The sequence below is a fragment of the Notolepis coatsorum genome, assembly GCF_963971535.1.
Source record: "Notolepis coatsorum genome assembly, chromosome: 3".
Taxonomy (NCBI): domain Eukaryota; kingdom Metazoa; phylum Chordata; class Actinopteri; order Aulopiformes; family Paralepididae; genus Notolepis; species Notolepis coatsorum.
In genome coordinates, this window is record NC_140167.1 from 182057225 (window position 1) to 182069412 (window position 12188).

The window sequence follows — 12188 nt, forward strand, 5'->3', positions numbered from 1 at the left end:
ATTGCCCTCCCGGTACTTAACCCAGAGTCTCTGCCTGGTCGGATTTAGTAGCTACGGTAAAAATAATGTAGGTGCCATGTAGTATAAAACATGTCATAATCATAGACATGCTTGTGGTATTTATTGTCAAGACTATATTGTTAATGATATTGCCACTTTCAGGTTTAGGCCTAGCTAAAAAAAAAACAAGGCCTTCAATTCTTTCTTAGAATTCTTCAATTCTACCACCCTATTGCTGTCACAATGGTACAGTACATATGACCTTGATTATAATGTTCTGTTCTCAAACGTCTAATCTCACATCTGACGGGGTTAACCCATCCGTCCAACCCAACCATTAACAAATTAGGTTTTCCACAAGAGCCCGTTTCCGTCACATACTTCCACATGTGTTTTAAACCCGTTTTTATGTGAAGCGTTCTTGAGCAGTTTTAAAATGATATATTTTTTGGCTGTCAGTTTATCGCGTTAATTAGATTAATGAATTACACAGCAAATTATCGCGTTATGAAAATTAACTCAAAATTAATTACACATTTTTTATTTGTAATTTTATTACTGAATAACACCATGCTCAAATTGACCAGACCTGAAAAATCGAAGCAAATTAATAGATGGAAGATGATTAAACAGAAGGGTTTGTAGATACAGTACTGAATTCTGCCATCCGGACACATGCAATTTGAAATATGATTATAGAATATAGAATATCAGGCATACAATTGTTATGCGATAAAAATTTGATTAATTAGATTAATTAATTACAAATCCTGTAATTAATTAGATTCATCTTTTTAATCGCCTGACAGCACAGTAAAAACAAAACTATGCGTTAACGTGGGCGCTCAGACATTTCAACCAGAAATGTTGAGGGCTCTATACTAGGAGAACATCTTTAATTAAACAGGGTATCTGCAGGGTATTAAACAAATGTATTAATTCTTATTAGGCCATAAAATGTATGTTGCTTTCTTTTTGCTAGTATGGTCGTGAAATTGCTATAACATTTTGCTCTTAAGTGGTATTAAAAGGTCTTAAAAGGTCTTGAATGTAACTTGTTGAATCAGTTATCAGATTCTGTGCCGTCAAATTCACACACATGCGCCACATGGTGGTTAGGTTACAGATGGTAATCTCACAGCCACACACACACAGACACACACACATGTCGTCAGCGTGGAAGTTCCTCAGAACACACCAAGTTTGCAATTTGTGACACATGTGATGCCAGAATAAGCCGTGGAGGAGGAACAACCAGGAAAACATTCTGAACAATTATAGTTCTTGGAAAGACACATCTGACAGGAATCGGGTCACACTTTAAAAACGATTGCAGTCGGTGCATCATCTCTAATCTCTGCCCCGCTTCTGTCTTTCTCTTTCAGAACAAACGAGACGAACACCTACCGAAGAAGAGAAATGTACCACAGGAGGAGAATCTGGAGGACTCTGATGTCGACTCGGACTTCAAAGGAGTGAGTCTTGCTGTTGGTGTTTTGTGTGTCTGTGTGTGAGAGAGAGAGAGAGAGAGAAATGCAGAACAGGCCTCGGACTGTGTCTTACCTACATCTCGTGGTCTGTAAGAAGTTAGCAGGCCTAGATCTCGTGGTCTGTAAGAAGTCCCATAAAGGGGCATTATAACAGCATGCTTCACCTGCCAATGGAAAGACACAAAGTACATAATTGATTCACATATTGATACAACAGCCCTTCATGACCAAAGGTGAGGTTAGAAAAATATCTGTTGATTTATTTTTTGCCATTCTGGCCGTTCAGAAAGTCATACAATTAGGTTAATCGAAAAATAAATTTTTACATCATTGTGACTCCTTCTGTAGTGTGGAAAAACATGCATTCTCATAAATATTACGATCAAATCTATTTTGTACTTCAAAATATAGACATTGATGATACATTTTAAATTGGTTTGGTTATGATCATGTTATTTTAAAATGTTCATGGTGAGGTTGACATTTTCATGGAATTGCCCTCCCGGTACTTAACCCAGAGTCTCTGCCTGGTCGGATTTAGTAGCTACGGTAAAAATAATGTAGGTGCCATGTAGTATAAAACTTGTCATAATCATAGACGTGCTTGTGGTATTTATTGTCAAGACTATATTGTCAATGATATTGCCACTTTCAGGTTTAGGCCTAGCTAAAAAAAAAACAAGGCCTTCAATTCTTTCTTAGAATTCTTCAATTCTACCACCCTATTGCTGTCACAATGGTACAGTACATACGAACGACCATGATTATAATGTTCTGTTCTCAAACGTCTAATCTCACATCTGACAGGGTTAACCCATCCGTCCAACCCAACCATTAACAAATTAGGTTTTCCACAAGAGCCCGTTTCCATCACATACTTCCACATGTGTTTTAAACCCGTTTTTATGTGAAGCGTTCTTGAGCAGTTTTAAAATTATATATTTTTTTACATACGTTCTAGCTTGCTGGCCTGGACTTGAATGACGGGCAAGGCGGAGGCACTGGCAGTAAGTATTGGACATACAGTTATATGATGTAGTACAAATGCTCTTGACTAAATTCCACAATTCTTTTTACCCATAAGGGAAATTCACTACAAAGTAGAAGTCACATCAGTTATTTCTATATCACACAGCTCAGTTTCAATTTGTGAATTTGCATAGGTGTCTCCTTAAGCCGAGCACAAGAGAAACAAAACTAGTGATGTCACCAAGAGACACATCCTGGAGCTGCTCCATAGACAGTGAATGAATGGGACTACTCCTAGGACACGACAGTGCTATGGTGATTTGACTCATATGTATATTTCTGATTTAGAGCCCTACATATAAATACATTTATTTATACAAATACAAAAATTCTGAGCCAACAAACTTCGGTCACTACTTCATTGTCAATGGATCTATTCCAAAAAGTGTTTTCTGATGACGTGATGCTTTCCTGCTTAGGGAGACCATTGTCCATCGCTGCTGTCTGATTTTCAATTTTTTCTTTCATGTTCTCTTAGTTGTCAGTCAATTTTGTGACCCCAAGAATCACGAAACATATTAAACCTAACTAAATGACATAACTACATGAGTGTCAAATAAAAAAATTTAGATATTTTTTTCTTACTTCCTGAAATGTTTACCCATTTGGATATGCAAGGTTTTTGCCCGGACACGGGAGCACAAGAGCATTGGAATAGTACAATGTAAATTCTGTTCTGTGATTACTGCTTCTTTGTTTCAATAAAAATAAGGGATGTATCGAACCCACTACTGGTGGTGAAGCTAGCTTAGGCACATGGGAGCATGGTAAATCTTAGCTCTATTGATGAGCTTTGTGTCCATTACATGTATACAGAGCTCTATAACCAAACTTAATTCTGGGGGTTAAGTCAGGACTCATCCTAACTAATAATCGCAACTTCGCAAGGGATCAATATAAAGCTCAGTCTACAAAGACCAGTGGGGTGAAGACACAAGCTGCTGCTGAAATACAGTAGAAAATTACCCCTTTCTCTCCTAAGTCTCCTTTCAAATCCTCCAGTTGACGAATGCTCTGTGCTGCCACCACTGGTTGCCAATAAGATCAGCACCTTTACACGACAGGTTAACAGCGATGGTAATGTGTTTTATTGGCGACCAGTGGTGGCAGCACAGAGCGCTCTCCGAGCCATCCCAGAAAATGACCATAAGTAGGCGCCATTACCAATTTGAAAGGAGACTTTGCAGAGAATAGAGTACTTTTATACTGTATTTCAGCAGAAGCTTGTGTTTTCACCACACCAGCCTTTATAGAGACTCTTTGAGCTTTCTGTTGATCCCTTTGAAAACACAATGCAACTTGCAATAATTAGTTAGGACGAGTTTTGACTTGACCCTCAATCTGCTGCAATTTGTTATATAGCTTTGTATATATGTAATGCATACAAAGCTCTGTGCAGCCCTGCTCATAGTCATATTTGTTCAATGACCCTAAACTGATCTGCTCAGTGAGGTAATGGATCGGTACTCTGTAGCGGCCGATACTTAAGTTTATTATTGGCAGTGAAAAAAATGTGTGGATGCTTAATGTGATCCCCTGTGACATTGTTTTTTTTCTTTTCTATTCAGGACATTACATTCCACCTCACTTGAGGAACAAAGAGGTTTCCAAAAATGGTGAGCATCATCTCACACACTGCTTCATCTCTCACCCAGAGAGCATCATCTCTCTCTCCCACAGAGCATCATCTCTCTCTCCCAGAGAGCGTCATCTCTCTCTCCCAGAGAGCGTCATCTCTCTCCCAGAGAGCGCCATCTCTCTCACCCAGAGAGCGTCATCTCTCTCACCCAGAGAGCATCATCTCTCACCCAGAGAGCGTCATCTCTCACCCACAGAGCGTCATCTCTCTCTCCCACAGAGCGTCATCTCTCTCACCCACAGAGCGTCATCTCTCTCACCCACAGAGCGTCATCTCTCTCACCCACAGAGCGTCATCTCTCTCACCCACAGAGCGTTATCTCTCACCCACAGAGCATCATCTCTCTCACCCACAGAGCGTCATCTCTCTCACCCAGAGACCATCATCTCTCTCACCCAGAGAGCATCATCTCTCTCACCCAGAGAGCATCATCTCTCTCACCCACAGAGCTTCATCTCTCTCACCCACAGAGCGTCATCTCTCTCACCCAGAGAGCGTCATCTCTCTCTCACCCACAGAGCGCCATCTCTCTCACCCAGAGAGCATCATCTCTCTCACCCACAGAGCTTCATCTCTCTCACCCACAGAGCGTCATCTCTCTCACCCACAGAGCGTCATCTCTCTCTCCCACAGAGCGTCATCTCTCTCACCCAGAGAGCATCATCTCTCACCCACAGAGCGTCATCTCTCACCCACAGAGCGTCATCTCTCTCACCCACAGAGCGTCATCTCTCTCACCCAGAGACCATCATCTCTCTCACCCAGAGAGCGTCATCTCTCTCACCCACAGAGCGTCATCTCTCTCACCCAGAGACCATCATCTCTCTCACCCAGAGAGCGTCATCTCTCTCACCCACAGAGCGCCATCTCACACCCACAGAGCGTTATCTCTCACCCAGAGACCATCATCTCTCTCACCCACAGAGCGTCATCTCTCTCACCCAGAGACCATCATCTCTCTCACCCAGAGAGCGTCATCTCTCTCACCTACAGAGCTTCATCTCTCTCACCCACAGAGTGTTATCTCTCACCCACAGAGCGTCATCTCTCTCACCCACAGAGCTTCATCTCTCTCACCCACAGAGCTTCATCTCTCTCACCCACAGAGCGTCATCTCTCACCCAGAGAGCATCATCTCGCGTCATCTCTCTCACCCAGAGATGAAGCTTCATCTCTCACCCAGAGATGAAGCTTCATCTCTCACACCCAGAGCTTCATCTCTCACACCCGGAGAGCTTCATCCTTCATCTCTCACACCCGGAGAGTTTCATCTCTTACACCCGGAGAGCTTCATCTCTCTCACCCGGAGAGCTTCATCTCTCACCCGTAGAGCTTCATCTCTCACCCAGAGAGCTTCATCTCTCACCCGTATAGCTTCATCTCTCACCCGTAGAGCTTCATCTCACACCCGGAGAGCTTCATCTCTCACCCGTAGAGCTTCATCTCTCACCCGTTGAGCTTCATCTCACACCCGGAGAGCTTCATCTCTCACCCGTAGAGCTTCATCTCTCACCCGTTGAGCTTCATCTCACACCCGGAGAGCTTCATCTCTCACCCGTAGAGCTTCATCTCTCACCCAGAGAGCTTCATCTCTCTCACCCACAGAGCGTCATCTCTCACCCAGAGAGCTTCATCGCTCACCCGTAGAGCTTCATCTCTCACCCGGAGAGCTTCATCTCTCACCCGTAGAGCTTCATCTCGCACACCCAGAGAGCGTCATCTCTCACCCAGAGAGCTTCATCTCTCTCACCCACAGAGCGTCATCTCTCTCACCCAGAGCGTCATCTCTCTCACCCACAGAGCGTCATCTCTCACCCACAGAGCGTCATCTCTCTCACCCACAGAGCGTCATCTCTCTCACCCACAGAGCGCCATCTCTCTCACCCACAGAGCGTCATCTCTCTCACCCAGAGACCATCATCTCTCTCACCCAGAGAGCGTCATCTCTCTCACCCACAAAGCGCCATCTCTCTCACCCACAGAGCGTCATCTCTCTCACCCAGAGACCATCATCTCTCTCACCCAGAGAGCGTCATCTCTCTCACCCACAGACCATCATCTCTCTCACCCAGAGAGCGTCATCTCTCTCACCCACAGAGCGCCATCTCTCACACCCACAGAGCGTTATCTCTCACCCAGAGACCATCATCTCTCTCACCCACAGAGCGTCATCTCTCTCACCCAGAGACCATCATCTCTCTCACCCAGAGAGCGTCATCTCTCTCACCTACAGAGCTTCATCTCTCTCACCCACAGAGTGTTATCTCTCACCCACAGAGCGTCATCTCTCTCACCCACAGAGCTTCATCTCTCTCACCCACAGAGCTTCATCTCTCTCACCCACAGAGCGTCATCTCTCACCCAGAGAGCATCATCTCGCGTCATCTCTCTCACCCAGAGATGAAGCTTCATCTCTCACCCAGAGCTTCATCTCTCACCCAGAGATGAAGCTTCATCTCTCACACCCAGAGCTTCATCTCTCACACCCGGAGAGCTTCATCCTTCATCTCTCACACCCGGAGAGTTTCATCTCTTACACCCGGAGAGCTTCATCTCTCTCACCCGGAGAGCTTCATCTCTCACCCGTAGAGCTTCATCTCTCACCCAGAGAGCTTCATCTCTCACCCGTATAGCTTCATCTCTCACCCGTAGAGCTTCATCTCACACCCGGAGAGCTTCATCTCTCACCCGTAGAGCTTCATCTCTCACCCGTAGAGCTTCATCTCACACCCGGAGAGCTTCATCTCTCACTTGTAGAGCTTCATCTCTCACCCAGAGAGCTTCATCTCTCTCACCCACAGAGCGTCATCTCTCACCCAGAGAGCTTCATCGCTCACCCGTAGAGCTTCATCTCTCACCCGGAGAGCTTCATCTCTCACCCGTAGAGCTTCATCTCGCACACCCAGAGAGCGTCATCTCTCACCCAGAGAGCTTCATCTCTCACCCAGAGAGCTTCATCTCTCTCACCCGGAGAGCTTCATCTCTCTCACCCGGAGAGCTTCATCTCTCACCCGGAGAGCTTCAGCTCTCTCACCCAGAGAGCTTCATCTCTCTCACCCAGAGCATCATCTCTCTCACCCAGAGCGTCATCTCTCACCCAGAGAGCCACAATCAGATTGTCACCACATCATGGGCTCTCTTCTGTCTTTCTGTTCTATTTTCTTAATAGCACTAGATTGTTCTTAGATCAAATATAGGGCATATATTTCTGCCGAACCAGTTCCCAGACAGTACTTGATATTCTTTATTCAGTGTTTGACACCTTGACCTCTACCGTCTGTTACAACAACGTAACGGTAACTTAACTCCGCACATTGTTTGAGCTTTCTTTCCCATACCCTTAGATTCTGTTACATTTCAACTCCTCGGGGGCCAAAGACAACTGAAGGGGGAGAACGTACATTTTCTTGGTAACGCGAAAAGTAAACGTGCCTGAAATGGATTTTAGCACAGTTAAACAACGACAGCTGCTGCTTACAGTAAAACCAGTCACAGCCTTGTACCCCGTCTGATCACAATTAAAGGCCGGAAAACGGGGCATATTTATTTCAAAATTCGTTTTAGATTTGATTTCCTTGCCTTTTTAAGTCAACGGGAGATCCTGTTCTTCTGTTTGCCACTCCTCTCCCCCCTCTCTTTCTTGGAAATGGTTATCGCAGGTTAAGACATATGACGGGTGACCAAATAGCCTGGCCCAGCTGCAGAATGGATTCCAGAATAGCAAGTGACGTTGGCTAGAAGAGACACGCTAGGTGGTGGCTGTACTAACGAAGGGGATTTTCTAAAGCAGGGGTCAGCTACCTTTTTGATTCAAAGTGCCATTTTAAAATGTAAATCTCCAAGGGATCTGTAATTATATTCCATCCATATAGACAACGTGCACATAGCAATAGTTTTAATAACAATTTCTCTCATAATTATATAAGAGCGCTATACAAGAAATGCTGTCACCTTTTATGAGATGCTTGCTTGCCATACCTCAACACATTCAGCCTTGTCTGCATCAACTTTAAAAGATTTCTCATGTTTGGTCACAAAATGGCGTTTAACCTCTTAAGCCCGGGAGCCCTATTTTCTGAAAATCCGCCTAAAATACATACCTAAGTAAATGGAATATTGCTCCACTTCTACAAGGTCTATTTGCATGTTCTTGGTATCTAGGGACATCTATGGACCGCAGTGAATGTATTCCCAGTGTCAGAAATATTGTGACTATTACTAGGCTTGCTTAAATTGTGATGAAACAAAGGAGAATATGAATTATGATTTTTCTTTGACAGTGAATAACACCATGCTAGTACCTTCTTGAGATCACGTGTAAAACAAATCTAAGGAAATGAATAAAGGGAAGATGATTAAACAGAAGTGTAACTGAGGGGTACAATTCCCTGACTGTATTATATAAGTATGGTATCATTAAACCACTACTGTCTTATGTACATTACTACTGGCCATACAGTACACAGGTATATGATGAGAACACCTCCACAATGACACGGTTCCACACAAAACTGGGTTTAAGAATATTTATTAGCAGCAATGATAGTATATATAACAATACGTTACGTAGGGTGCGCTTATAATGCAAAATAATGTGCGTGAGCAAATCAATAACGTATGTCCATTTCTCATATTACGCAGGAGATAATTAATACAACCTGAATCTTAGGAATTATATCTATGGTTCTCTAGTAAGGTAGCGGGAGATACTGGTAGGGTCCCTCCGGTTGTAAGCCAGCAAGGGGAGAGGATTTGTCGGTAGTAGAGTGGGTCAACGATGAATAGAGAGACTCCAAGTACAGGAGACGGTGCAATAATCTCTTGATCCGCAGACGAATAACAGCTGTTCTCCGGCATGCAGCTCCGCATGGAAGAAAACTAGCCAGCCTCAGGCTTCCTAGAGGCGGGCTCGACGTTGCTCCTCACAGGGTAAATCCCACACAATTGTGGGTGTAGACGATTCTCCGCTCCATCAGTTACAGGACCAAAGCAAATATAATCCAGCAGAAAAGGGCTCTGTAGTCGTCGGGTAGGTTATCCAGTGTACATAATCCACACGGTCCTCGTCTAGGGCTCCTCGGATGAAGGCGCCAGGGTAAGCTGCCCAGCCTGGATAAGCACACTAGCTGGTGCGAGGAAGCGTTGGTGATGCTGGTCACTGTAGAACGGTAGCCGCACGATACACTATACCTAAATAGACTATTACTGAATTAATAGAATAGGTCGAACTCGACGGTACAGCGTTAAACTCTGATACTTCAGTTATTAATTCGCACGCGGTCTCAATGCTCTATTTGGGGCCAAACAGGCCTTACTTCACCGCACGTTGTATCGTGGGTGAGGCTTCACTTGGGTAACTCGAACTAGGTTAACTAACTGCTGTATTCACCTGCGCCGTATTTATACGTTAGGCGAACAAACTAGTACCAGCCCTATTCCTGTCTCGTATCCTTGCGCAGAGCCGTTCATGTCCAGGCAAGTCTTTGACGGTGACTTTGAATTAGACCCTGGGGGTATGGCAATGGCGCCTAAGGGACCGCTGTCCAATAGGAGAACGAAATATTATGGTCTGTACTAGGTTAAAGGGATATTCCGTGTATATGTACAAGGAATACACAAGGGATATCAAACGATATACAAATATTATGCAATATATATCAATCAATAAATATATATATTCGGTTTAATCTGATCCTTCGTAACAGCCGCCTCCTAATTAGTCCCACCTAATTAGATAAGCAGAGACAGATTAACCGCACTGTCCACTACTCAATGTCTGTTGTGAGGGTAGGGCAGTTCACAAAGTCAGTGGGTCATGGTCATCATTAAGCGAGTCAGGGAGCCTTGGCAACTCTATCAGCCTCGCCACGGGTCGGTTATATGTCCGCCCTTGGACGAGCACTTCTGCCGCTCTGACCTTTCCGTCGGCACCAGTGATCACTTTGCTTACGCGGCCGGCCGGCCACTCAGCTCGGGGTAGTGACTGGTCTATGATCATGACGACTGGACGGGATGAAGGGGGGCTTAGGAGGAAGCGGGCCTGAGACTGCTTTGATCTGTGCTTGGCTGTGCCTCCTCCTCCTCCGTCTGTTTCTCTTGTTTGCTCTGTACCCCGTCTGAGGAGGGGCCGGTTCTGGCCGCCCCATCAAGGAGTCGCTTGGGGTGCTAGGTTCGAGGTCAGCTACGTCTGGAGCGCAGCTGAGGGGGGTGGAGTTCCGAACTCCCTCTTGTGCCCACGGTTCTCTCACAGGCCTCTCGCTTAATGTCAATAGCCTCTCAACGGGCTGTACGAGGGAGTGACCGGTGTCGCTCGCCTTTGTGTGTAGGCAGCGTGTCGACGTGGGTTGACTGTCAAGTCCGTAGAGGGGGCCCTGGAGCGTCCATCCCAGTCGGGTCTGAACCGCGACTGGGCATCCTTTGGGTCCGATGTGGGCCGCCTCAATTGGGAGAATGAGGTCCGCGTGGTCGGAGCCGATGAGCAGGGTCGGTGTGGCGCCGTCGATAAGCGGTATAGGTAGTTGACGTAGGTGCACATACTTTGCCATCAGCTGTGGGATGGGGTAGGTGTACTGAGACAGGCCTATGTCGTGGCTGGTGAAGACGTTGGTTATACTATACTGCTTCTCGGGCTGGTCCACCGCTGCTATCTTGAAGGAGACCCTTTCACCTTTTATGGTCTTCTGGTCCCTTCTGATGGTGCGTATGGTCATGGTACCTTTGGCACCCCGCAGGCCCAACTGGGCTGCTGCGGAAGCGAGGAGGAGAGTCTTTTCAGATCCATCGTCCAGGACGGCGTAAGTGTCCAGGACCTTGTCCTCGTAGCTCAGGAGCACTCTGACCACTTTGATGAGCACTCGGGGGGTTCCGCTATGCTGGTCAATGTGGAGCACTCCTGTTGGTCGGTTGCTTTGGATCGTCTGGGGTGGTGCTGACTCGCGGTCGTCCGAGTAGCACCGTGACTCCCAGTGTCTGCTGTAGCAGTCGGGACACCAGGGAGCGGTCTGGTGGATCTTTGGTACTGGTGGATCTTTGGTACTGGTGCCACCGCCTCGGCATGGTACATTACCGCGACGGGCCCACTCTGTTATCCTGGCTGACGCTTGTTGATGTCATGCAGGACCTCCAAGTGGGTGCCGCCGCACCTGCCGCACTTCTTCTTCAAGCGGCACTCCGCTGCCAGGTGGCTGCGCGCACAGCGGAAGCAGCGGCGGTGGTCCTTGATCCACTGACTCACCTCATCCGTGGTCAGCTTCTTGAAATCGTCGCATTGATACAGCCGATGTTCCCCTTCACAGTACTGGCATTCAATCTTCCACTCCTCTTTCGTCGAGGGGGTGTCGTGGTTCTTGTGCTGCGGTACTGATTCGGCTTGGTGCATAACGGTCACCGACCGGCGGTTATCATTTAATCCCCGAGGTCCTGGTCTTGGGCTTGGTCCACTCCATACGAACGTGTCCAGTCGTAAGCTGCTGACCTCCCTGGCGAGGAACTCAGACAGGTCTAGGAGGGATGCCTCTGGGCCGTTGGGGTCACGGTGGTCTCTCTGCCGCCGAAAACGCTCTTGTCGGGCGGGAGGGAGCTTCTCTAATATTCTCTCTACATTAGAGTTAGCGTACAGTTCGTGTATCCCTTTTCCTTTTGGGACCCCAGCATCCCTACCAGGGACTGTACCTTGATAGAGAGGTCATCCAATGCTCTGTTGTCTCTGGCTGGGGGGAGACGGTTAATGTCTCTTATCTCCTGTATCACGTAGTCCCATATGCGTCCATAACGTTGGTCGAGGGCTACTAGAGCCGCGGTGTATGGGGTAGTAGAGTTGGAATATGCCAGCGCTATATTGTGCGCTCTGGGCACCTTCAGGTGCTTGAGTAGGATAGCATACTTGTACGTTTCATCCGGTACATCGGACATCATTGTCTCTAAGCACATTCGTAGCTCTGTGTACTGTGCTCTGTTCTCGTGTGTGAAGTCCGGGAACGTCGGTGTGCCAAGGTACGATGCCATGGATGGCTGGCACATCGGTGAGCATT

General features: G+C 46.7%; 1 protein-coding gene across 1 annotated transcript in view; it reads left to right on the plus strand.

Moving 5' to 3' along the window:
• LOC311226089 (putative ATP-dependent RNA helicase Pl10) overlaps positions 1-12188 on the plus strand; it is a gene marked incomplete at both ends in the record, with an annotated part of 74402 nt that overhangs the window by 29494 nt on the left and 32720 nt on the right. The window contains 3 exons of the mRNA XM_084311464.1: positions 1386-1475; positions 2452-2497; positions 4088-4135. Coding sequence (XP_084167590.1) covers positions 1386-1475; positions 2452-2497; positions 4088-4135 — 184 coding nt within the window. The remainder of the gene's footprint in view (positions 1-1385; positions 1476-2451; positions 2498-4087; positions 4136-12188) is intronic.